Here is a 27,740-nt window from a genome sequence, read left to right as displayed (position 1 = left end):
ACCTGTGTCCCCTGGCTTCCTCCAAGACTTGATCCCAATCCTATATTCTCTAGGAATTCTCCTTTCCCCCACCTCACTACTGTCTTCTCTCTGCAATCACACTGAACATATCACAAGGTAGTAGCTGGGATCAAAAGGTACATTTTGTGAAGCACTCAGTCCAGAGCCTGAAACCCCATAGGCTTGCATTAAGGGCTCACTCCTCTCCCTTCCCTTGCGTGGATAAAGTTACTCCAATTAAATTGTAAGCTCCTTGAGGGCAACAGCCATCAATTTGTACCCTCCCAAAGTAGCATCTTGCCCGGAACACAGCAGGACCTTCACAGGCACTTGATGACTGATTAGATTAAGAAACAAAACAGAAATATTCTGGAAGTCATGGCCATGTCGAGAAGCAGGTAATGGTAGACAGAATTTTACAGGAAAATTGGCTAATTTCATGAGTGCCTTTGTCTTCACGCACATTTTCAGGATAGGAAAGCAGAAGGAACCATTGGAAAGTCCATGGCTGGTGTCTTGAGGGCTCTGGCTTGGAATTCTGCCTCTGATGTTCACTGCATGACAATATATAAGTCACTTCAAGTCTTTGGACCTCAGTTTCCTAATTTGTGATACAAGGATTAAGTGACTAATTTACTTATTGTGAAGTCCTAACTGATGCCCTCAGTTTTTAATGTATCTGTACCATGATTCCTTGTATTTAGATTTGGCATCTAATATGTTCCAGGCTAAGTTACTTTGACATGTGCTAGGTCTTTTAGAAACATTATCTCATTTGATCTACACAATCATCTTGAGAGGTAGTTGTTGTTATTCCCATTTTATTCTTGAAAAAACTGAGGCAGAGAGAAGTACAATGACTCTCCCAGTATCACAAGGAAGTAAATGGGAGTTTGGAGTTGAATTCAGGACTAATGAGCTCTAACTGCCTGGCAATCCCTAATAAATGAGACCTGTACACTTTTCTAAACCTTTTCAAACTAAAAGGTGCCATCAAAATGTCAGCTCCTTTAATCACTCTCCTTTTCTCTAATATCCCAAGTTTATCAAATGATTTTGAATAACTTGTCAACTAAGGAAAATGTGTGACTTTTTACTACAAAAGTGCCACGTCTTCTATGTGGACTGGCACTGCAGCATTAAGTAATAGCCCAGTGTCTACACCTGGGATATCACTGGTCTGGGGAAGTCCTAGGTGAGGAAGCTCCTCTGCCAAGGCAGGCTAGTGCCTGCCCTGTATTGTCTCCTCTTAGGCATTATCTGTGCAGGGAGCTTCAGATTCATAGAAATAGGGGCTACTAAATCATACAGAAGGTCGGGTATCATGGAGGGATGGAGAGATGAAGAAATAGAGAGACAGAGAGGGAGGGAGAAGAGGTAAAGAGAGAGGGATAGAGAAAAGGGAGAAAGGGAGAGAGAGAAAGGGGGAGAGGGAAAGAGACAGAGAAAGAGACACAGAGAGAAAGAAGAAGGAGGAGGAGAGACAGATAAGGGGGAAGGGGGAAGGAGGGAATGAAAAAAGGAGAAAAGGAGGGAGGGAGGCAGGAGGAAGGGAGGGAGGAAAAAGAGAGAGAGAGAGAGAGAGAGAGAGAGAGAGAGAGAGAGAGAGAGAGAGAGAGAGAGGCAGAGACAGAGAGACAGAGAGGAGGGAAGGAGAGAAGGAAGTGAAGGGAAGGAGGCTGAGGGAGGGAGAGAGACCAAGAGACAAAGAGAGAGAAAGAGGAAGGGAGGAATGGAGAGGAAAGTGGGGGTAGAAGAAGGAAAGGGAAAGGAGGAGGGGAGGAGAGAGAGTAATTTGTTTCAAGAAAAAAAAGACCATAGAACCACATTCAAATCAGGAAAAACTAAGTAGGCAACTGTGTGTCAGACTGTTGGGCTCTAGGAAGAGAAAGGCAAAAATGACAGTTTCTGCCCTCAAGAGGCTTCTGTTCCAGCATGTTCTGACACTACTAAATGCCCAGTCATATTTACAATGTCAGTGTAGGGTAACAGAGGGGAGACCGTAGGGATGAGAAGAGTCTCCAACAGGAGGAGGTTCCTGACCTCTGAGTGAGTGACTGGAAGGGGAGGAGAGCACAGCAGAGGCTCAGGACCCAGGAAGGGCAGCAGGAGGGAGCACTAGCAGCAGGAGGGAGCACTGGCAGCAGAGGCACACCGGGAAGGCTTTGAAGGGAAGGTGGAACCTGAGATAAGCCTTAAAGAAAGAAGATTCAAGGGCAGAAAGGGAGGGGTCCAAGGGCAAGGCCTCGGACAAATGCGTAGGAACAGAATGCCAAGTGGCGGCCCTGGAGTAGAATCAGTATTATTTTGGGTATTCCCTTTGTCTTGTTTTCAGAGGTCTGCCAGGTAAGGAATAGGAAACTCAGGTGAAAGAATTAAAAGGATGACTGTAGGAAAATTTGAAAAGAGAGCCTGAACTCTAAATAATAAAAGTCGCTAATATTTTATATGCATAGACATAGAAAAGTAGATGGGTGTGCAACTATAGGAAAGGAAACTATAGAGTTTTATTTGACAGGATATTATATATTTACATATATACACCCATTTTAAATGCATACATTATGTATAAACACTGAACGATATTGCTTTCCTATTAGAAATCACTTCCACATGCTTCATTTAAATTCATTTGATGGACATGATAACAATTATCTTTTGGGGAGAACATTAATGTTCTCTCACAGCATAAAGAGAAGACAGCACCAGTAGTATTCGGATTTTAACACCTAGAAAACAGAGCCCAGAGTTTCAGGACCTATTTAGGACACAGCTTTTTCAACTATTTTTGCTCATGACCTCTCTTCACCTGAGAAAATTTTACCCCAGGTGGATAGGTATATAAAATAAAATACTGATAATAAATCATAGTCTCATGACCCCCACATTCCGTTATCCAACCCCACAGTTTAAGAAGTTTTGTCTTTTAGGATCAAAGGAACCTAAATTTGGGGTTGGATGCTTTCTTGGTTGTAATCCAATCCAGCTCCCCTTTCGCCCTCCTTTTTATTATTAACCTGCTACTTAGACTTAGGAGAGAAACATTTAGAGCCAAAGTTTTTGTTTTTATCTCAAAAGTTTTTCTGTTGAATCAAAAGTATTTCTGAAATATCATCACACTTCTCCAATGAAGTTCTCCTTCAAGGCTCCACTGTAGTATACAAGGTCTTCTTGGTCCTCGACGTCTATAATGGAGGATCACAAATCCCGCTAAGAGGAAAAGGCTTTGGACAATGCTCTTTGGGCCTTTTGCTCAGATAAATTCTGAGAATCCATCCCCAGGTGTGCTGCTTACAGTAAATATTCCAGCCATAGCAATTCTCAAAGACCATCTGCTAAATTGAGAGAGTTAGTATCTCAATTGGTGGAGAGCTGGGTCCTTGCGCTAATAAAAATAACAAGTCCTCGAAGTGACAAAGATCCACTCTTCTGTTAAATATTTTCAAAAGGTGGAAAGTAAATGAGGCTATCTGAATGCTTAGGGAATGATTTTTCCTAGTAGGGTGCTGAATTCTCAAAAATATTTACCAAATATAGAGTCCAGAAACCATGATAGAAAACCGAAAATGTGTGTAAGGAAGAAAGGACCTGGGGCCTAGAAAGGAATGGAACTGGGACAGAAGTTTCTTGTAAAAGGAAGTCAATGCAGAGGGATACAGATGAAAGCAGGCAAAGATGGACATATGGCCAGAGGGAGGAGAGAGGGGGTCAACTACCGTACCAAGCAGATGGCTCTACCTGGGAAGTAGTTAAAGGAGAGATTTGTCCGACCTGGACAGCCCAGGTGAAATCCTACATGCGGAACAAAGAAACTGAAAATGTCTTTAATCCTAAATACAAACCAGAGAATGAATTCTTTTTTTTTCAAACATTAGAAACCTTTATTTGAAACTACTTATAAAAGTTTTAAGCCTTTATAAACTCATATTAGTAAATTACATATGTTCACTCTTTTTTTCTTATAAAAGAGCAATTTTCATTGGTTTATCCTCAAGTTACTTTTTCTTAATATTAAAAAGCTATTGAAATAAAGTTCTTCCTGAATAAACAGGACTCTAACAGCCACAAGAAAGAGCTTATACCACTGTGGGTTTCTCCCACTAATCAATGTGTTCCCATGGGTCTCTCTTGGACCTTCTTCTCCCTTTTCATTTTCTCACTTAGCAATCTTCAGAGAATGAATTCTTAATAAGAGATGGCATAGAAGAAACACTAGCTGTGGATTCTTCTCCACCCCATTCCAGCCTTTCACTCTTTAATATTAGCAAAGAACAAATTTCTGCAGCCTGAGTCTGGACAACTCATAGCAAGAATAAGCTAAACTAATGAGTTGGTTGGTCAGATAAAAAGGGAGCACGCATCTGAATCTTTAACTTTCTAATAATTGTCCATCGATAATAATCCATCATTAGATACCCAGGATTTTTGCTAAATTCAGGCAGATGCAAATAAAAAGAATAAAACAGTACTTACTTTACACCTCAAGCATCCCATAAAGAATACCTGAGTTCAAATCCAATCTCAGATCTTACTAGCTGTGTGACTACTCTGGGCAAAAAACGTCATTTATCTCTGCCTCAGTTTCTTCATCTATAAAATGGAAACAAGAGCAGCCTCTCTCTCCCTAGTGAGGCTGAAAGAACATAATATGTACAGAGCACTTAGCAAGTGGCTGGCACATAGAACGTGCTATAGAAATGCTCTTATTATTATTACCTCTTTCTGGCTCCTTTTCAAGATCTCAAATTATACCTTGTTTTATAATTATTTAAATAAAATGTCCTTTCCCTCCTGGATAGTAAATTACCTAAGGGCACCCTCCTATAGCACCAGAGTCCATAGATGCTTGAGTTGTTGATTAAATGAATGGAATTCTTGTCCCAAACACAGAAATCATGGACTTTGTGGGGAGGGAAGGAACAGATGTGTCCTTTCATTAGTGAGGAAGCTCCCTGTGCCAGGTCTCTCTGTGAAATGGAAATGACTTACCTAGAAGGATTATGTAGCTGATGGCTCATCAAAACATGAAATTTCATCAATTCACAAAGTAGGTGATTGCTGGAAACTTCAAGGAACCAAATCCAACCCAAACATTTGATGAATGAAGAAAATGAGACTGAGAGAACCTAAGTGACCCAAGACACAGTATACAAGCAGGATCAAAACCTCTGGCTCTGAAGTCAGAGGAGCATAAAAATCTGCCAGATTGGGGCAGTGGATAGAGCACCAGCCCTGAAGTCAGAAGATCCTGAGTTCAAATCTAGCCTCAGACACTTAATACTTCCTGGCTGTGTCACTCTGGGCAAGTCACTTAACCCCAATTGCCTCAACAAAAAAATAAAATTAATTAATTAAAAAGCCAGATTGTGAATTAGAACCCTAGGCTTGGTGATCCTATCCTGCAATTGCCTACCCATGTGTCCTGGGCAAGTTACTCAAACTTTAGGAAGGCCCGTTTCCTTTACAAAAGAAGTTAATAGTCTTCTGGGCCCTGTTGTTGGTCATCGAAAACAGTTCTTTTATAACTGTCAACATGATACCCATTTTCTTGGCCCTTTCTTTCCAGGCAATAAGAGGATAAAAGTCATTCATGTTGACTTCTGACCGACTTTGTCATATGAATATATTAAGGAACAACTTTGTCTCTCTTTCTGTAGACTTGTCAAATTGCGGATCTTGGAATTAAGAGAAAATCACTTGAAAACTCTACCAAAGTAAGTGAGCGCATATTTTGTTAAAGTCTGATGTGCAATTTTTAAAATTTTTGTTTTCAGCTAATGGGAGAAATAACAATCTCTGTATTTCAAGGTTGGGGCATTCATTTTCTCCATAGCATTTCAATTTCAGCTTATGTGCTTCTAAAAGAAGGATTTCCATCTTCCTTCTCCTCCAAAATCATTCCAAGTTATAAAATCATATCAGTTTTTGATGTGGAACCATTGGACTGGACCAAGGTCTTTGATAGCAATGATTTTTCTTTCTGGATCTTTAGTAGCTGTGGTGGTCACACCTGCAGGAGAAGTTGCCATCTTCACTGTGGCTGCTTCCTTAGGGAATGGCTATAGGCTCAAAGTCTTGAGATTTCCGAGGTTTGGAGGATTGGCTATTTCCACTAGAGTTTTGAGGGGAGATAGTTGTTTGGGGCCGGGACCAGTCCCAGGGAACCTCAACAGTGACTGCCTCTTCCAGCTTCCCCGACCCGACAGGGTTTCGGAAGTCTCCGGCCCTCCTTGTTGAGACGGGAGGAGGAAATGACCAGACAGAGAGCCAAGGTGGATAGAACACAGTGATGTTTATTGAAGTTACAAGTGAGCAGTGTCTCTCTGAGCCCTTCCGTGTTCGCTCTTTTATAGCCATTTGTCTTTTCCGCATTTTTCCCCGTCTGAGTTTGGACTCCTCCCCGATTCCTCCCTGAAGGTGGAGCCAGTCCTTACTGTGCCTCCCCTGCACCCACCCAGATCCTACCAGGACAGTTGCCACGGTGACAGATCCGGGTTCAGGTGGGTCCTGACACAAAGGCGTCTCAACTCTCCCCCAGGAGGTTCAGGTCCAGAGCCTCTTACAGATAGTGGTCTAGACAATGGTGTGAAATGAACCATGATGCTTCCCTTGTCTCTCCCAGAGTGACTAGACTAACTTGTCAATTCTATCAGAGGCACTTGTTGGAAGTTGGTGGGAACTATTGGCTCCTCATGAACAGCAGCTGCATCTCCAGAAGCTGGCTGTAAAGATTGGATCCATTCTAGGAGGTGCTGTCATTCCTAGGTCTATCTGGTGTCATTTGGGCAGAAGTTGTTGCTGATGGGGATGGGGAATTTCTATAATTATTAGAAGGGAGAACACTCCAAGCAAAACAAACAGAAATAAGTCACTAATTTCTGAAATTTGATGGGATATGTATTCTTTTTCAAAATAAGATAAAATATTTATTTTATCAGGTTGATTTCTTACTTGTGGTTCGCAATGTTTAAATACAAAAACATTGTGATGTAAAAGGTAGTTTCGCTTCAATATAGTGGTGTCCTATTCCAGAGAAGAAGTACTACTTTATATCTTTCTTCTTAAAAACCTAACCTGGGTGGTCATTTTGCTTTTGCATCTTCTTTAAATAAAATAGCTTCAAATTTATTGGAAGTTTTTTTCTTTCATCCATAAGACAATAATATATTTCAGACATGTTTACTGTGTGGTTTTCTATCAATAACTATCAATAATAATGTAAAATGTGAAACTAGTTTTATGCAGCAGTGAGGGGCAAAGACAGGGGTAGATATGGGTCATACTCAAGTATCAATCTTCTTTGAGTGTCGTTACTGCCAGTGGTTCCATCTCTTACTCTTTTTTTGTGAATTTTTCCGAAAAGGAAAACATCAGAGAAATAATGTCAGCAATGGGAAAAATAATGCTGGCAATGGGAGTGGGGAGCCACTCTCCTTGACCTAATCAAAAAGTTGGGAATATGAAGAAACTAAAGAAAGTAATAGTTACCTCTCCTCAATTTTCATTAATACATACTTTAGTCCAAGAGATAAGATGAAGCATGAGCATATCACATGGTTGTAGATCTTAACCAGTCCTACTGGGCTTATACTATTTATGTTTATGCCCAAGATGTTTGATTAAACAACCATTCCTAAGTTATGGTATTTTTAGGAAGAATGTGAGCATGGTTCCTTAATGAATTGTATGTCTATAAATACTGTGGGTAAATCATGTTTAGGATTTAGAATTTTGTAATAATACTCATAAAGAAAGCCAAAAACTCAAGGAAGCACTTGAAAATATAACCTTGCATTTGTTCATCATTTTATACTTTCAAAGGAAATGTGTTTTGTTTTGCTGATAGAAGGTTTTTTTTAATTTAATAGTTTTTATTTACCAGATATATGCATGGGTAATTTTACAGCATTGACAATTGCCAGACCTTTTGTTCTAATTTTCCCCTCTTCCCCCCAGATGGCAGGTTGACCAATACATGTTACATATATTAAAGTATAAATTAAATACAATATATGTATACACGTCCAAACAGTTGTTTTGCTGAACAAAAAGAATCAGACTTTGAAACAGTGTACAATTAGCCTGTGAAGGAAATAAAAAATGCAGGCAGACAAAATTAGAGGGATTAGGAATTCTATGTAGTGGTTCATAGTCATCTCCCAGAGTTCTTTCCCTGGGTGTAGCTGGTTCTATTCATTATTGTTCTATTGAAGCTGATTTGGTTCATCTCATTGTTGGAGAGGGCCACGTCCATCAGAAATGATCATCATATGTTGAAATATACAACGATCTCCTGGTCCTGCTCATTTCTGATAGAAGGTTTTACGTAAATTAGAGTTTTAACACTAAAGAAATGAGGGAAGTTGAGTAAAATTTTTAGCTTTGTAGAATGAGAATCATAGAGAAAGACTTGTTTTTAATGACTCTTGAGTATGTTTTCATGATATCTTTTCATTATATATGATTATTTTGAGTCCCCATTTCCTAGAACATTGTTTTTTTTAATAAAAGTTACTCAATAAATGCTCATTGGATAGCTTCTTATTTACTATTCAAAATGTCACCAACAACTGCATTTTCTAAAAAAATCTTCTCTTTTGTATTTTATGGTTTTCAAAGAAAGTCAAAGAAGAAATGATTGGAGAAATTGTGATTTTGTGCATATTGATGGTGTTAGAGATCAGTTACATAGAATAGCGAATAGACAATCAGAATTGGAACCAGAAAGTTGGATTCACATTCTGTCCCAGACACACACTAACTTGAACTGTGACCCTAACCCTGGGCACTTCACAAACACTCAGTGTTTCATGTAGTTTTCTAAGAGTTGCTTATTTCTCTCTGTGGGTGAAGTAAGCTTCCATACTAGAAATTCCATACAGTAATGACCTCACAGGTATAGACCAATAAAACCTCAAAATTGTTATATTTAAAACTACACAAACACACACATATCTACATATATATCTATAAACCTATTTTTGCAGCAAACAGTGCCAAACATCAAAGTTGCCTTTTGAAGATATGAGCTCTCTTCCAAATATAAAATAAGGTATTCCTTTAAGATATTTTTCCTGTAGAGAAGTTTAGAAATTAAAGGGCCATTAAAAAGTATTTTTGTATAAATAAAAATATTTACATCAAAAAGAAGGTAAGATATTGCAATTGTTATAAATCAACATTTTAATATCAAAAGGGAAGGGAAAATAACTATTTTAATAAGAGATGAAGAAACATAGCTTCAAACAGAATTTGAGAAGTTTGAGACAAAAATGAAATTATGAAAATAAAAGTATATCACCTTGTGAAGGTTATTATAAAGAGGCAAAGTTATTTTTATTTATTTAAATGTATTTGTTTATTTAAAATTTTATTTATTTATTTTTTTATTTATTAAAAAAATGAGTAAAAAAAAAAAAAAACGTTCAAGAACACCAAAGATATATTAGACCACACTGTGTACTGTAGAACTAGCACATTTACATATAACTTTTATTTAAAACTGATAAAAACTAAAAATGACAAACAATATAATAATTTGGAGGCTGAGATATGATTTTAAAGGAATTGCCAATTTTATACAGAAAGTTTGGAGAGTTAGCGGTTGGGAGGCTTTCATTCAAACCAGTAAATTGTAGAGAAAGTTCTGAGAAAGATGCTGAAAAGTTATTCTGTTGAAACTGTGGCAGATTTCTACCAATTGATTCTTGATTGGAGGAACAGAGAAGGGAATTCATTGATAAAGAGGGACAGTTATGTCCTTCAGCACCACTTTGAATTGGAGAGAGGTAAAACTTCTTACAAGAACCTATTGCTCTCTGCTGCCACCTGTGGCATAAGAAAAAGCAGAAAGCTTTGCAGGTGCTTTGATATCCAGGTGAATTGATTTAAAGTCAATCTGGGTTGTGCTGGAAGCTCCATTCTGATTGGACAATGAAACTTCCAAGTGAATAAATAGTCAGCTGGTAGGCTGTGACTAACCCAGAAATAATCAGTTGGATGAGCTTTGTAGCTCTTCATCTTAAAGAGTACTATTAATTTTAATTTTAATATTAATTATTATGAATAATTAATATTAAGAGTACTATAATTCTAAAAAATATATATTTTTCTAAGTACCTTTTTAGAAAAAATTATAAATTGGAAGAAGTTTGTGAATTCTATGTCCTGATTAGAGAAAAAAAGAGGATTTTCTCAGTTGAAGAATAGCATGGTAAACAGAAGCTCAGTTTCTTGTAATGTATATATTCCCTGATGGACCAATATTATCCAAACCTGGAGTCCAGATTTGGGACTTAGCTTAAGCACGGATGAGTTTCCCTCTCTCGTGTGCTACCCTGCTAGTACCTGTAAATGTGCACCTCCTATTTGCTGTGGATTAACTTCATTTCCCACAATGTTTGAAGAGAATGATCCAAGGTACTGTATGCTTTGTAATTCATCTTATTAATACCTGTGGTGTTATTTTTTCTTTTGTTTTTGTTAATTGATGGTTGTATTTAAGTTACAAAGTGGTATTTATTGTGAGTGGGTGATGATGCAAATATAATTTACCCCATGAACACCTTACCATGGGGATTACTGGTTGTGTACATCAAAATGCATTGGATGTGGTGTTCAAGAATAGAAAATAGGAAAAATTTATTTGACTTCAAAAAGTTCATCCAAGGAATACTGAGATAATTTGAATGTAACAATATAATGGTAGTCTACCATTGGGATTTGATAGCTAGCCAAGATAAAGCCAGGTTGTAATGAGGGGCCCATCCCAGAGAAAGCATGAGGCTTCCACATTCTAGGGGTTCTAAGTATGATTTATCTAGCACCCACTGCGATGAGCCCACTCATTGTGATATAATAAAACTTCATAATCATGTGAGATGTTCACAAAATTGAATGGACTATCCAAGAGGGAGTGTGGCCATAATATTGGAAACATCAATACATATTAGATAACCAGAGATGTTATAGAGAAAACATATGATTCAGATTGATCTGGCTGGCTACTGAGCTCCCCAGAAAAATCACCAACTCTAGATTCCTATGAAAATCATAGACTTCTTGATATCTGTTTTTTTCTGGAATGCAACAGGGAGACTGTGAAATTTCTCAGTCAGCAATTCTTTTTCTTATGATGATTTTAGACCCAGCTTATACAATTCCTTAATATTTCAATGCCAGGAGCTGCCTATGTCCTTTAATGGTTCAAGAATTCCATTGGGAAGTACATCCAGGATCAAATGATCTCATTTACCAAAACCAAGTCACTTGGCCTTTTACATCTAAATTACTCCACGTTACATGCTGATTATTTCCAATTTCTCCTGTCTACAGCTTATTTGTGCAGTTAATTCCATGTTGTCTCCTCCCTTAGGCTTTAAGCTCCTTGAGAGCAAGGACTCCTGATTGTCTTCTTTTTTTATCTCCGGTGTTTAATCCAGTGCCTGACATAGAGAAGGTGCTTAATAAATATTCATTGACTGACTTATTATTAGTATTATAGTACAGAATTGGCCACAGGTCCTTGAGACCTGGTTTCAAGTCCTATCTCTAGCTCATATGAGCTCTATGACTCTGAGCAAAAGGCACCAGGTGGTGGACTTGAAATCAGGAAGAGCTGAGTTCAAATTCTTTCTCTAAATTAGCTATGGGACCCTGGATATGACCAAATCTTTGTTGTTGAGTTTTTTAACTCATGACTGAGTCTCCATGATCTATTTGGGGTTTTTTTTAGCAAAAACACTGGTATAAATTCCCCTTTCTTCTTCAGTCCATTTTACAGATGAAGAAACCGAAACAAACAAGATTAAGTTACTTGCCCAGGATCACACAGCTAATAAGTGTCTGAAGCCAGATTGGAACTCAGATACTCCTGACTCCATGGCCAACACACTACCTGTGGTAGAGCTTTGCACTAAATCTTGTGGGGCTTCCATTTCTTCTCAGTAAAATGATTTTAATAATAGCACCTACTCTACAGGGTGATTGTGGGGATTAAATGAGATGTCATGTAAAGCACTTTGGAAATCTCAAAGCACCATATCAATACTAGTTATTATTATTAATACTTAGCCTCTCAGGGCCCCCAGAAAACTCTATTTTTTAAATTTTTTAATTCATTTTTCCAAATTATCCCCTCCCTCTCTCCACTCCCTCCCCCCGATGGCAGGCAATCCCATACATTTTACATGTGTTACAGTATAACCTAGATACAATATATGTGTGTAAATACCATTTTCTTGTTGCACATTAATTATTAGCTTCCGAAGGTATAAGTAACCTGGGTAGATAGACAGTAGTGCTAACAATTTACATTCGCTTCCCAGTGTTCCTTCTCTGGGTGTAGTTATTTCTGTCCATCATTGATCACCTGGAAGTGAGTTGGATTTTCTCTATGTAGAAGATTTCCACTTCCATCAGAATACATCCTCATACAGTATTGTTGTTGAAGTGTACAGCGATCTTCTGGTTCTGCTCATTTCACTCAGCATCAGTTGATGTAAGTCTCTCCAGGCCTCTCTGTATTCCTCCTGCTGGTCATTTCTTACAGAGCAATAATATTCCATAACCTTCATATACCATAATTTACCCAACCATTCTCCAATGGATGGACATCCATTCAACTTCCAGTTTCTAGCTACAACAAAGGGCTGCCACAAACATTTTGGCACATACAGGTCCCTTTCCGCTCTTTAGTATTTCTTTGGGATATAAGCCCAATAACAGCAATGCTGGGTCAAAGGGTATGCACAGTGATAACTTTTTGGGCATAGTTCCAGATTGCTCTCCAGAATGGCTGGATTCTTTCACAACTCCACCAACAATGCATCAGTGTCCCAGTTTTCCCACATCCCCTCCAACATTCATCATTATTTGTTCCTGTCATCTTAGCCAATCTGACAGGTGTGTAGTGGTATCTCAGAGTGGTCTTAATTTGCATTTCTCTGATCAGTAGTGATTTGGAACACTCTTTCATATGAGTGGAAATAGTTTCAATTTCATCATCTGAGAATTGTCTGTTCATATCCCTTGACCATTTATCAATAGGAGAATGGTTTGGTTTCCTATAAATCAGGGTCAATTCTCTATATATTTTGGAAATGAGACCTTTGTCAGAACCTTTACTTTTAAAAATATTTTCCCAATTTGTTACTTCCCTTCTAATCTTGTTTGCATTAGTATTGTTTGTACAGAAAACTCTAAATGGCAGAGCAATCGAAAGATAACTTTCGAGGGAAGTCCTTTCCATCAGTGATTTGACAAGTTCAGTTTTAGTGGTGGTGACGTGTGTGTGTGTGTTTTGTGTATGTGTGTGTGTGTGACATGCATGGCAGAACAGTTAGAACTGGACTCACACCTGTCTAGAACACTACCAGTTATGTTGCTTCATACATTTCTGCACCTCAAGCTTTTCCCACCCACAATTTCCTTCCTAATTGTGCCCCATCTTCACTGACAGAGGGCTCACACCAGGAATTGTCCATCTTGATAAAATTGGAGCTTCTTTCCATTGGCATTTATTGTAGAAATGTAATGAGTGTGTGGACATGTTTGAATTAAAGTTATTGAAGTGATTACCTTGTGAGAACCATGCTAAGGGCATTCCCAACCGAAATTAATGCCTTCAGGGAAGCTCTAGACAACTCTTTTCAATCAAATCGATCAAAAATATCAATTGGAGGGAATTGGGAGAAATCAAAGATTTTGATCATTAGATAAAGTCAGATAGGAAATGTAATGGGACTAGTTGAAAAAAATCAGACACTTCAGCCTGTGTATAAGTTCAGAAATGTCGATATTTCCACAAGAGTTTCTAACAATGAGCCAGTTCAGTGGTAGTGATTGGGAAAACACCTTGGGAGTGGGGGGATCAGGGAATGATCGAGTTCTCCCTCCATGCCCACAACTGGCAATAGGCTAAGATAATCCTGTGAATCTTCAAAGTGCAGGAATATTTAGACTTCCTGTTAAGATCAGCAGCCGTGTCCGAGGAATGGCAGGGATTTATGCCAGATTGGGGAAGGGTTGTTAGGGAGGAAAAGGAGAGGGGAGAGACATGGAGTTCACAAACAAGCAGTAGGAGAAATCCCTAAAACCTCAAGGTTACTCCTGGAACCTTAAGGACAAATGTTGTCAGTAGCCCTCTGGAAATCCAACCAGGCTATGTGAGTGGGGGGAAAGTGAGCCCAGAGGGGCTGCCACATAATGAATCATTTCAAATTGTGGGTCAGCAAAAAAAAATCATGTCTCTCATTTTGAAATCGGCCTTCAGCAGCTCCTTCTTAGTAATGTATCACTCCTCTCAATCTGAAATCTAGATCACATGCCCCTATTCCACCATACCTGATGACCAGAAATGAGAGGGGGAGGCTGACAAATGATGTGCTTGTTGGATGAGAAGTCAGCAAAGAATTCTTACTAATGAAGGTGATATTTATCCCCAGATAACTGAGGATTTATATAGAGATATTAAAGATGTAGAAATCACAGGGCTCAAAGGATGGGCTGTTGGATGGAAGCACTGACATCATTTTCATCCAAATTGGTCAAAGGAGGGAGTAGAAATAGATATAACCTTGGGCAAGCCTTAACATCTTCCATTTTAATTTCATCTGTAAAATAAGGGATAATATTAGTATGGACCTTTTAGGATAGTCATTGAGACTGAACGAGATATTGAATGGATGGCACACGGACAGGAGTTTCTGGGGTGAAAGCCCTTTTCCCCCAAATAATTACTGGCTGTGAAATCTTAAGCACTGTCACTTATCCTTGATGTACCTGAAGCAACTGCCTAGATTTTATTAACTAAGTCACAGACTAGTTGAAATCTGGGATCTGTGGAGGTGTTTCCCCCCTTTAGTAAAATCCCAGCTCTTTCACATAGTGTATAAAAATTAAGAGAAGAAAAAGGAGGAAAATATGAGTATAATAAATGAGCATTTGAAAATATCTGCTACAAAAGATCAAAAGCAGATGCCAGTTCATTGTTTAATTGTTTGTATAATAGGAAGTATTTTATCTGCAGGCAAAATCAATAAACATTTATTAAGTTTCTCCTGTGTAGCCAGGAACTGTGCTAGACACTGAAGAAAACAAATCAAGGAACCATTTCTTCCTCAAAACACCTTTCCCTTTGAATTCCGATGCCAAGGTAAATATGGGAAAGGGGAAGGAGCATTACTTTGTCTAGTGTTTTACAATGACCCCTTTGGAGTTGGAGAGCTCTCTTAGTGATCACAATTCAGGTCCCCCCTCCCCGAGCGGTCATTTCACAAGATGCCCATTTACAAGTGAGAGTGTCAGGCTGTCCAAAGTCATGGCCATTTCTACCAGGTTCGTGAAGGATTTTATTTAACGATACAAAGTAAATCCTTTACTTTGGATATAAATAATGCATGTTATACTAATGCTAGGAGAACATTTGCTTCCTGTTTTATATATCCTTTCATTTCAATGTTAAAGGTTCTCTTATACAAGATGAAACTATAAAAATTGACTGTATAGAGATGAAGTTTTTTGGAGAAGGATATTGTCAATTAAATCAATTTTAATTGCAATTTAGCAGCTTCTGGAGACAACAGCACATTACAGGTTGTGGCCTGGGTCTGGAGGGCATGGCCACTACCCCTGCAGTTATCAATGGCAATGATTTTAAAGAGTCTTTTCTTAGTCAAAGACTCAGGTCTGGAAGGAGCCTCAAAGACCATGTATAGCCAACATAGGGAAAAATTCCACTGTCTGTGCTTCAAAGTGGGGGAAGGATAAGGCTGATTGATAAGAACCTTATTCTTCAGCTTTTCTGAGTAAGTTATTCTTTGTTTTAAATGTCTAAATTTTGCCTTTTGGAATAGTTTATTCCAACCATCCAATTATATCACTTAGATTACTTCTTTATGACAGTAGCTGCTAAATCTTGTGTGATCCAGCTATGGTTCCTCTGTAGTTGAACTGTTGACCTGATCATTCTGGATTTGGGATATGCTTTCCTGAGTTCTCATTTTTAAATTTCTCTGAGGTGATCTCCTATTCTGAGCCTTTTCTCCTGACTTGCGTCTGAGGGATACAACTGTAGACTTGCCCCTAGTTGGATTTCCCATCTCCGGTGTTTAACTTAGCCCATGTAAGATAGTTGAAAAACTCTGAAGATCTAGAGTCCTACTAGTTCTCCCTAGGTCTGAGCTTCCTGCTCTGGTCATTCAGCGATCAGCCTTAGTCCTGAGTAGCGGAGTAAATCTAAGATTCCGCATTGTTCTAGCCCAGTTCAGAGCCTTAAGCTAATGCCTTTCTTTTCTCTATTCATTAGTGCACGGATGTTTCCAAAACCCCTAGATTCAGATCTCCTTATCAGATTACACTGGATCTCTAATAGTTCCAGAATGTTGGTAATAAGATTGACTTGATCTCCCATTTCTGCTTTCTGAAGTCCTTGTCCTAACTAGATTGGACAGAATCTTCTCCTAGCACAGAGCTAAAGGACCCAACTACACTGGTTTTTAAGCAGTGTACTATTTTAACTACACTGAAAATCTCCTGGGGGTGTCATCTCCCTGTAGGTCACAGACCTACTTCTGTCCTCAGACTAGAAACATCACTCACTCTTTTCTCTTTTTCTTTTGTTTCCTGATTGTTTCATAACCTGGAACTATTTCTAGGCTTTTCTTGGAAGAATCATAATAGGGGAAAACTGGTCTGGTCTGTACTGCTTCCACCATATTTCCTAATTCCTTCACAAACTGAGAAGTTCTCTGTCATGATTTCTTAAAGGAAGATATTCAGACTCTTTTTTGGTCATGATTTTCAGATAATACTATGAGTTAAATTCTCTCTCCATGGTCAATTTTCTGGTAACCCTGTGAGTAAATTCTGTCTCCATGATTTATCTTCCAGGTTAGTTATTAGTGATACTGGTTTCCTTACATTTTCTCCTAGTTTTTGCTTTAGTATTTCTTGTTCTTTCATGACATCATTAATGTCAATTTCATTCATTCTGATTTTGAAGGAGTTTATTTCTTGGGCAACATTTATACATTTAGGATTAAGCTTTTAGTTGATTCTTATTCCAAGTCTTTTACCTCTTATGTCTCCCTTTCTTCCCCCCGCCTCTAATTCTTTCCTCTAGTAGTCTCATTTCATTATATTATCATTTTTAGCTCTTAATGACATTTTTCTAGGAATTTTTTACTGGCCTTGTCCTCAGTCTGCACTTCTCTTTGTGACTTTGTTTGTAGGTAATTTGCTTTTGTTTTATTTATTTAGTGTTTTTCCCTTGTTACATTCAAAACAAAAAAAAATTACATTTACTTCTAAAATCTTGAGTTCTAGGTTCTTTCCTTTATCCCCATAAATAATTAATAAACCACTTGTGACACTATGCAAAACATTTCCACAAAAGTCAAGTTTTGGGGGGAAAAACATAGATCTCCCACTCTAATAAAAATAAAAACCCTCAAGAAAAATTAGGTTTAAACAATGAGAGAGCTGTATATAAAGAAAGAGAGGATGCTGGATGCTTCAATCTGTATTCAGATACAATAAGTTCTTTCTCTAAAAAATCCTTACAATGATATGTAAATATTATTATTTTTATGATCATTAGGCAGGAATGAATAAGGGGTTGTAGCGAGCTATCGTCTCTAGAAGCTGCTGGATCGCTCTCTGGGAAGAGATCTGCTGTGTCTACTCAAATCTCTCAGACAGATTCTTCTTCCTGTAACGAACCGTTGTCTCCAGGCAGTTGCTGTTAACTCTTGTCCAAAGAAGTGACTTCCCTTCCTGCAGAGAGCCCCGTCAGGCCTGATGTAATGCAGAGAGTCTCCCTTCTTGAATCCTGGCTCTGAATCTCCTCCAGCTCTTATCCTTCTCCAGGCCGATCTGCCCTTTGCGCCCAATGCTGTCTCTTTTTATCCTCCCAGAGAATGGGCGTGGGATAATGCAAGGGCTTCTGGGAAGAACCACCCCAGCCAATGAGCTTGCCCCCTCTATCAAGTCAACCTGAGTTCTCACCTTGTAATTGTCCAGAAAACCTGAATTCTCACCTTGTCACCATCCAGACAACCTGAGTTCTCACTTAGTAATCCTAACATCTCCCCCTTTCTTTTGATTTAGAACATAGGACAGTCATGACCTTGAAACATAAATCCATCAATATGGGAAGTATTACAGATAATTACATAAATTACATAAGCACATAGTAACATAGTAACGTAACACATGCTAGAAGTATATAACATAATCATAAATTGAAAATTTATAAATGTCCATAAGTCCATTGTCCATTAGTCTCATCTTGTGTGAGGAAGTCCAATGATTCCTGCTGGTTTTTAAAGTTCTTTAACAGTCTTCTTATTATCCATGCTCTTTCAGTGTCAGATGTTTCTTAGATCTTCTCCTTTATTTTGAGGCCTTTCTCTTTTTCTGTCTCTCTCTGATGGACAAGGCGAATATGACTCGTTGGCACCCATCTGATTCCTTCTCCTGCTGAAGAAATACAAGCAAACCCTCTCTCCCAGGCAGTTAACCTATCTAATTACCTTCTATTTACCACTTTCTAAATCTCTTCTCATCATCTGGCAATTACATTGGAATTGTTTGCACTGGACACAGCCCTGTTGGTTTAAAAGGCCTGTATTCTCCCCAAGTGTAATCCATTTTTACAATCTGATTGCCTTTTGGCTCACTTATCAGGTAATCCCTTTCTACCATGTGATTGCTTTTCTGCTGATTGATTAAATCAGAGTCCTGGCCTTCTAAAGGCTCTTTAGGTGTAACATCAGCTGCCATCATGCCCCAAGTCTTTTTTGCCTGGGGCCCTGGACCTGGGCCCCTCATCCCATTTCCCTGAATTATTCTACACTCTGATGCCCAATGGAGTCCTCTGTTGCATTTTGGACATGGGGTTTTAGGTCTTCTTTCACCCTGTCTTCTCACTGTATCTCCATACCTACACTGAGCTCTTAGATGCCCAATTTTTCCACATTGAAAACATCGCCGAGTTTCTCTAGAAGGCCCTTGCCATGAGGGACCCTGTCTTTCCACATTCATCATTGTCCGAGTGTAAAAAGCATTTGTTCCCACTGTAGCACAGCGTCTTATGATCTCCTCTAAAGGAGCATCTTTGTCTAATCCCCATATAATTCTTTTGCAAATCTCATTGGCATTTTCCTTAGCCAGATGTCTGGTCATTATTTCTGTAGCTGAATTTTTTCCAATAGTTCTTTTGACAGCAGTTTGCAAACGTCCCACAAAATCTGCAAAAGGTTCATTGGGACCTTGCTGTATTTTAGTGAAAGCCTCTCCGCGATCTTTCTGTCCAGGGAGGACACCCCAAGCTTTTATTGCAGCCTTAGCAATTTGTTCATATATTGTCATGGTATAATTAATCTGTTCCGAATTCTCTCCATACCGACCTTCACCAGCCAAGTGCTCAAAAGTGAATTGTGTGTTAACTCCTATTTCCAAATTGCATCTGACTTGAATTTTACATAATTCATGAAATTCCGCAAGCCATAATAAATTTTCTCCAGGTTCCAGACATGTCCTTGCTATGGATTTCCAATCATTCGGGGTTAGGACTTCATAAGACAAACCATCTAGTAACATTTTGACATAAGCTGATGTAGCCCCATAAAGGGTACAACCTTTTTTCAAATCCTTAATTTTATTCAAATCTAAAGGTGCATATCTTCTCATTTTATGACCTACAGAATCAATATTTTCAATCACAGGATATGCATGTATAAAATCACTTATATCCTGTCCTTCTCTCTTAGCTTTAACCAATGCTTTTTCTAATCTTGTCATAGGCTTAGGCTTCTTCACAGGCAATTCTGTTTGTGTTTCTGCCTCTTCCCCTCTTTCTTCCTCCATCTCTGAAGGTGGGGTTGATGCGGGCCTGTCAATAATCTGTTCTCTAGGCAGGGTTGAAGCTTCTTCAAGAGAATCATACCACAATTCCTCATTTAAATCCTCTTGGTCTAGGGAAAGATCTTGATCTTTCCTTTTTTCCTCACACTTCCTCCTCTGTCCATTTTTAGAACTTTTCCTTCTCCTACAACTTGCTTGATAGTTTAAGGCTAATTGAACTATGTTGTAGATATAAAATACTTCTGCAGAAATTGAACGAGGCCCATTTTTTGCTTGAAATTCTTTCATTTCATATCCCACTAGCTTCCATTTATCTACATCTATCTTTTCTTCCTCTAAGAACCAAGGAGATGTGTGTCTTAATGCAGCCAAGAGTTTAGCAATCTGTACCCAGGTTACAAGTAAACTCTGCTCCTCAATTATCTTGATTATACTCTCTATAGTACCACTCCTGAATGGAGCTGAGGTTGCGTCTGGGGCTGAGGTTGAGTCGGCTGAGGTCCAGGGATTGAATATAGCTAACATCTGCCCCATTTCAGCTATAAGAGATTCCTGGTTTAGCCCTTAACAAGTTAAGTTCCTTATTTATCTATTAGCACGCTCACTTAATCTTTAACAAAGTTTCCTCGTTACTCACGGTTCTGGGTCAGAGAGACTGAGATCTAGATCGGAAGCTTTTCCACTGGAATCAGGACTGTGTCTGTCCCTGTTCGGGCGCCAAATTGCAAAGGTCTGGACTAGCTCTTCTTGTCAGGATAAGCAAATGTCCTTGCCCCACGTTGGGCGCCAATTGTAGCGAGCTATCGTCTCTAGAAGCTGCTGGATCGCTCTCTGGGAAGAGATCTGCTGTGTCTACTCAAATCTCTCAGACAGATTCTTCTTCCTGTAACGAACCGTTGTCTCCAGGCAGTTGCTGTTAACTCTTGTCCAAAGAAGTGACTTCCCTTCCTGCAGAGAGCCCCGTCAGGCCTGATGTAATGCAGAGAGTCTCCCTTCTTGAATCCTGGCTCTGAATCTCCTCCAGCTCTTATCCTTCTCCAGGCCGATCTGCCCTTTGCGCCCAATGCTGTCTCTTTTTATCCTCCCAGAGAATGGGCGTGGGATAATGCAAGGGCTTCTGGGAAGAACCACCCCAGCCAATGAGCTTGCCCCCTCTATCAAGTCAACCTGAGTTCTCACCTTGTAATTGTCCAGAAAACCTGAATTCTCACCTTGTCACCATCCAGACAACCTGAGTTCTCACTTAGTAATCCTAACAAGGGGTCAACCAGCATAAGAAAGTATTCTGAATATTAGAAAAAACCCAAACAAAACTAAAATCATCTGCCTTTTTGGGAAGCATTTAAAATTTTTAAATCACCTTTCAATTATGCAACTTACAATTTACAATTATGCATGTCTTAGACATATACAGCAGAAAAGCAATAAAGTGCTACAAAATAGTGTGTGGTGATCATATCACCACATACTATCACATATCGCATATCAGATGACATCACATTTCAAAAATTATGCTCTTTCTTCACTGACCCTGTATTGCTGATTATAACATATGCTCATCTCTTTAATAACTTTATTCTCCCAGTGATGATCCTTGACTTTAAACATGGAATACCATAACTCTGGACAAATCAAACTTACGGGTGGCCCACAGAGCAATAGAAAGATGCAGATTACTTGTGAGTAGAGTGATCCTTGCTGTCAGTGATGATTTGCATGTAAAAAAAATCATAAAGAGACATTGTCAGGGACATGTGTGGATGGAAAAGGAGAGAAGTTGGTCATGAAGCAAGAATAAGAAATAATTATTGTTCCTTACTCATCAAGTCTGAGATTTGCATTATATTTGTCCAAATCTATTGTTTAGTTCTCTGATGGAGAGAACTCCAAAGTAAAAACATTCTCCCTACCAAGGTGGGTTCGCACTTTCTCTGTAGCTCACATTGTTAGAGAGCTGTATAGGACACTGAGAGATTCAATGACTTTCCCATTGCATAAAGCCAGATCACCCGGAGTCCCAGACACTATGTCATTAAAACAATAATATTGAAAGAACCAATTATTATTCTTCCAGTGAACCACTGAAATATAATGTAAAATGCTGAATTTTAGGAAGACCTGTGTTCAAGTCCATTTTCAGATTATTAATTATGAGGTTATAGGTAAGTCTACTCACTTCTCTATTAGTTTCTTCATTTCTAAAATGAATATGATAATTCCAATTAGTACTCTCTCTATTTGTTATTATGATCTGTTTAAAGCATTCCATGGACCTTCCAACCCCAAAAGGCTTCCTATTGTAATGTCAAAGTACATGAAGAATGGTGCATTTCCAAATCCTACATTATACACAAATTTTGTTCTAATGATCACAGACTTAGTAACCTTAGAAGTGATCTGGCCAAAACCCTCCTTTTACAAGTGGAGAAACTGAATCTAGATTGGTGAAATGACTTCCCCAGGATCACATTTCCAAGAAATATCTGAGGTTGGTATAATCCCAAGTTCTCCTAATTCCAGTATTCCATCTAATATACCACATTGCTTCATGTGGAAGAGCCATTCTCAGAACTGATGAAGTAAATCCCCATGAGATCACAGATCCAATGGATATTAGTAGTTATTGCTATATCTATTATTTAAAGAAAATTCTTGAGGAGGAAAATTGCCCTATTATGCACAAGAGGGAACCTTAGTTATGACCTCACTATTCAGATGAGGAAGTCAAGGACCAGTGAGTATAAACTGCCTGAAGGCAGAAAACATTCCATTATAACTATTGGAAGTGGAAAGAATGATAGTAGTAAGTAATAGATTCTTTTTCTCACTGATTATTCTACAGAAAATGCTCTACTTCTATAAGCACTTTTCAGGTCTGCTGGAGATTGGATAATTATTCAGGAATGGGATAAATTAACTTCTGAGGTTCAGTGATTCTGGTCACTCAAGGCCTCCAGCTCCCAGTCCAATGATCCTTCAGATATGCCCTATTGCCTTATCAAAAGAAATACTGTTATTTCTGGTTAGTTCAACAAAGTAGGCTAAATAAAAGCAATTTTTTAGATTTCTGTTTTAATTATGGTGGGAGGCTGGGAATTAATTTTCTGCTGTCTTATATCTTTAGTCATATCTAGATAGGAATCTATCGATAAGTATGTGTACAGATCTAGATATTTATATGTGTATGTGTGTATATATGCATATATATGTAATTATTCATTCTCGGGGTAAAAGCTCGTCATTACAGTTTACACTGTAATGTCAGAATAACATATTAATATGGCCACAGAAGTAGTGATGGAGCACATCCATCCAAAGCCATACAAAAAATATCTGCAAGATGTTTTGAACTCCCATCTTCCCAAGGGCTCTGTTCCCTGTTCTGCCATGCTGATTACTTGTTTTTGTCTTTCACTGTTTAAAGCCATGATGTTATAAGGACTCTAAGCTTTAAACTAATCACCTTTTTGAATTTATAGTCATGATTTTTTAGTTTTCCCCTAAATGATGACATTTTCAAAGGATTTATGCATCTGAGTTCACATTTACAACACCCAAATAATGATTTAACAATTCCTTCTAGTTATAAAATGAGCTTCATAATTTTATGAGCAATGTTTTTCAAAATAAAATTAATTAGTGTCTTGCATTTCCAAGGCCATTAGGAAATATTTGATATTTAGAATTATATTATGTTCCCAAAAATTCTAACCAGAAGCATTTTGTATCCATCAGATTTATGATTAGAAAAGTTAGACATAAATTCTCTGCCTATCCAGACAATTTCCAATGCAACTTTAGATGGATGAATTCTTTTAAGGGTTTTAACTAAATTGAAACTTTCATTATGTCCATTGGAGTATTTATAAATATAAAAAACAATCTCTAATTAAATAGCATTCAAAAATTAAACACTTTGTCTTTCATTGGGTTTGTATCATTTTTTAAAATGTTGCTGGTTATTTTCATAAAGAAAAAGGCAAATGACTTATTAAAGGAGAACAGATTATGGAAGAACATGTCATCATGGCATCTGTTTGTGGGGATAGAAATGTTTTCCAATAATATTTGTAGAGTTCTTTTATATTTAGAGGAGTATCTCACCAAATTCTTTATCTAAACAAGAATTCATCAGTACAACTAGACCAGTGTGGCCAATGTAGCGTGAAAAATGGGTTTTGTAGCCAACCCAATCCTGGCATTTTCTCTTGCCTATTGAACACAGCTGTTTCCTGTATGAAAACTCAGCAGGGACAGGGAACTGTCCGCAACTGAAAGATATTCAAAAGATTAGTGGAAGAGAAGGGTTGGGGGAAGATCTGCCTCAAATATTATGATCAGAATTATTTTACCCCAGACACTTTATAGGGAAAAATAAAGTAGCTAATCTATCTCTTCTGTGATTTCACATGTTTGACTACCAGAATCTTGGACTCTGGCCTGATTTTAAATCAAGCTTGCTCATTGGAGCCTTAAAGTACATTTTCAATGCATAAAGATATTGGACAGATGACCTGCCCCTTGGCCCTTTGTAAATCCAGGAATGAAGTGGTTACCTCGCCATACTCTGCCTTCTAAGCTATTTTTGGAGTATTGCATTCAGGGGAGTGACCCATAGTAAACAGGACATTGACAATCTGAGAGTAACCCAAGAGGAGCAAGAACTGTCATGACTAGAAGTGACTATAACTTATCAGTATTGAATAAAATAAGATGATCGCTTTCTGTAACTTATCTGTAGAGGAACTTGGATACAGATTTATTGTCTCAAAGAGATGCAATAAATGGAGCCAAACATGTATACATATATTGTATTTAATTTATACTCTCACATATTTAACATGTATTGGTCAACCTGCCATCTGGGGGAAGGGGTGGGGAGAAGGAGGGGAAAAGTTGGAACAAAAGGTTTTGCAGTTGTCAATGCTGAAAAATTACCCATGCATATATCTTGTAAATAAAAAGCTATAAAATAATAATAATAATAATAAATGGAACCAAATACTGAAGAGTACACTTATCGTTAGGAATTTTCTTTTTTTTCCACTGACCCAAAGTCAGTTTCTTGCATTTGCAATTTCTACCCAGTTTTCTAAATTCTGTCCTCTGGGGCAAAGTAGGACAAATTTAGTCCCTCCTACACATGAGGATAAATAGTTATTGTTGTCATGCCCTTCTTAAGAAAAAAAATTATTTAAAGAAACACCAGGGTATTTAGTTCTTGTGCATTGTGAATTGTTATGGCTTCCTTGTTGTTGCCAAAGGTAACTATAGGGTGAGCAATTGTAAAAAAAGTCCCTACAGGAGCAGACCTAGTGCAGCTGGGGCATTATTGGTAACACTTCAGGATAGTAGTTAAGAGAAAGACCATACAATAAGAGAAATCAAGTCACCCAGTTATCTCTGAAGCCCAAAGGCAACTAAAGGAGAAACGCTCATATCAGGGGATTGTATGAACAGACATATGATTTGAGATTGATTGGGTTCTATCAAACATCTTGTATGTAGTTACTGTTCCGCAGGAGACATTTTAATTTATGAATATATCAGACACTTGATTGTGATGAGCACCATTATAATGGAACTCTGTTCTACTTCAGCTGCCATCAGGAAATTAATACAACACATTTTTCTTCTAAAGATCTTGGCTAGTAAAATAAATGTTGGCACTTGAAATAAATAGCTAGACAATTAAGAGAAGAAATTTTGTGAGATATCCTAACCCAGGGCAAAGGCAAGAGAGAAATGAAAGAGAAAGCAAGCATGCTACAATGGAAGGAATGGCAAATTTGGAGTCAGAGCTTAAAAGCTCTGTGACCTTACATTAATCATTTAACTTCTCTGGACCATAGTTTCTTCATCTGTAAAATAGGGAGATTAAAGGAGATAATCCCTACCAGCAATTCTGGCTTGAAATTTATGATCGTACAAAATCTTGGCCAAAGGGAAACTTTAAAAAATACATTAACTTGCACTGGAATCCATGACTCAACAAGATTCAATTAAGCATCTTCTATGTGTTAGGTAGATTTGTTCCAGGTGTTGAGAAGACAAAAGCAAGATTGAAACAGTCTCTGCTCTCAAGGAGCTTATATTCTAATGAGGAGATATACACATAAGCATATATTGTATACATACATATATAAGTGTATGAATATGTATGCATAGTATGGATATGCAAAAGATATACCTCTTTGATTCATCAATTGTTGTTCAGTCACAGTCTGACTCTTCATGACCCCATTTGGGGTTTTCTTTGCAGAGATACTAGAGTGCTTTGCCATTTCCTTCTCCATTTATTCATCATTACAAATCTAGAATTCATGCTTCGGTGGAGATTCAATAAATCACTGACATGAGTAAAAGAAAAAGCAATATGTGCTCATTATTGAGTATCACGATTAATGATTCAAAATTAATTTGTAAATGAGATTTACTTCTCTGCAATATCTGGAAGAATTTGTGTTTAATGTTCAATTGTTTTTTTCTCAGTGTTTTTCATTATATTTGAATCATAATGGACATTTATAGAGAGCTTTACAGTTGTTGAGGGGTTTTTTTAGTATTTGATATACACAATCTCATTGTTCTTTCTTATTACTCTTTGAAATAAGTACCAAAGGTATCAGTATTCACATTTTATAAATGAGGAAATCAAGGCTCTGAAAGGCTAAGGGAAACATCATTAGTTAAAGGACACATCCAATAAATGTCGAGATAAAGTCTCAACCAGGATCCCTAGATGCCAAGACCAACATTCCTAACACTCCACCAGACTACCTTCTGATTCTATTATTTTTTTCCAAAAAGGAAAAAATTGACATTCATTTCTTACTAAAAATAGATTTTTGCTTAATTTTTTCTTTGAATAATATTTTGTTTTCCCCAATTACATATAAATACAATTTTTACTATTTTTAAGGTTCAATTTTTTTCCATCTCTCCTTCTTTTCCCTTCCCATTCCCTGTGATGACAAGCAATTTAATATAGGTTGAATATGTGCAATCATACAAAACATATCTCCATGAGTCATTTTGGGAAAGAAAATACAATAAAAAAAACTACCCTGAAAAAGTAAAGTGAAAAATCATACATTTTGCTCTGTGTTCAGACAGAACTTCTTTCTCTGGGGGTAGATAGTATTTTTCATCATGAGTCCTTTGGAATTGTCTTGAATTGTTGTATTGCTGAGAACAGTTAAGTCACCGACAATTATTGTGTAATGTTGCTAGTGTGTATGATATTCTCTTGGTTCTGCTCCATTCTCTCTTTCAGTTCATGTAAATCTTTCCAGCTTTTTCTGAAATCAATTTGCTCATCATTTCTTGTGACATAATAATATTCCATCACAATTGTGTACCACAATTTTTGAGCCATTCCCCAATTGAGTACATCCTCTCAATTTCTAATTTTTGTCAATCCCCCCCACACACACACACCTGCCATAGATAGTTTTGTACAAATAGGTTCTTTCCCCTCTTTTTTTAAAAATTTTTTTGAGATACAGAACTAGTAGTAGTGTTGTTGGATCGAAGAGCATATACAGTTTATAGCCCTTTGGGCATAGTTCCAATACAGAGTATTATGAGATGTAAATGGATAATTTTTATTATATTAAATTTAAAAGATTTTGCATGAAGAAAACCAATGCAACCAAGATTAGAAGCCAAGAAAGCTGAAGGAGAAAAATTTACAGCAAGTGTCTCATATAAAGGTCTCATTTCTCAGACATACAAAGAACTGAGTCAAATTTAAAAGAATACAAGTCATTCCCCAACTGATAAATGGTCTAAAGATAGGAAGAGACAGCTTTCAGATGAAGAAGTCAAAGTACACAGAATGGAGACCAATTATTAATGGTAAAAGCAGAATG

At 37.8% G+C, this 27,740-nt stretch overlaps 1 protein-coding gene across 12 annotated transcripts in view; it reads left to right on the top strand.

Annotated features, from left to right (window-relative positions):
- Positions 1-27,740, top strand: part of LRRC7 (leucine rich repeat containing 7) — a 561,937-nt gene that overhangs the window by 290,281 nt on the left and 243,916 nt on the right. For all 12 annotated transcript variants that reach the window (XR_012481825.1, XR_012481824.1, XM_074265661.1 and 9 more), the window contains one exon: positions 5,658-5,714. Coding sequence is in view for 10 of the 12 variants with exons in the window: in XM_074265661.1 (XP_074121762.1) it covers positions 5,658-5,714 (57 nt within the window). In the remaining 2 variants the exon portion in view is untranslated. The remainder of the gene's footprint in view (positions 1-5,657; positions 5,715-27,740) is intronic.

This window comes from Sminthopsis crassicaudata, chromosome 4 (genome assembly GCF_048593235.1).
Source record: "Sminthopsis crassicaudata isolate SCR6 chromosome 4, ASM4859323v1, whole genome shotgun sequence".
Classification (NCBI taxonomy): domain Eukaryota; kingdom Metazoa; phylum Chordata; class Mammalia; order Dasyuromorphia; family Dasyuridae; genus Sminthopsis; species Sminthopsis crassicaudata.
This window is presented reverse-complemented; position numbering and strand designations above follow the sequence as displayed.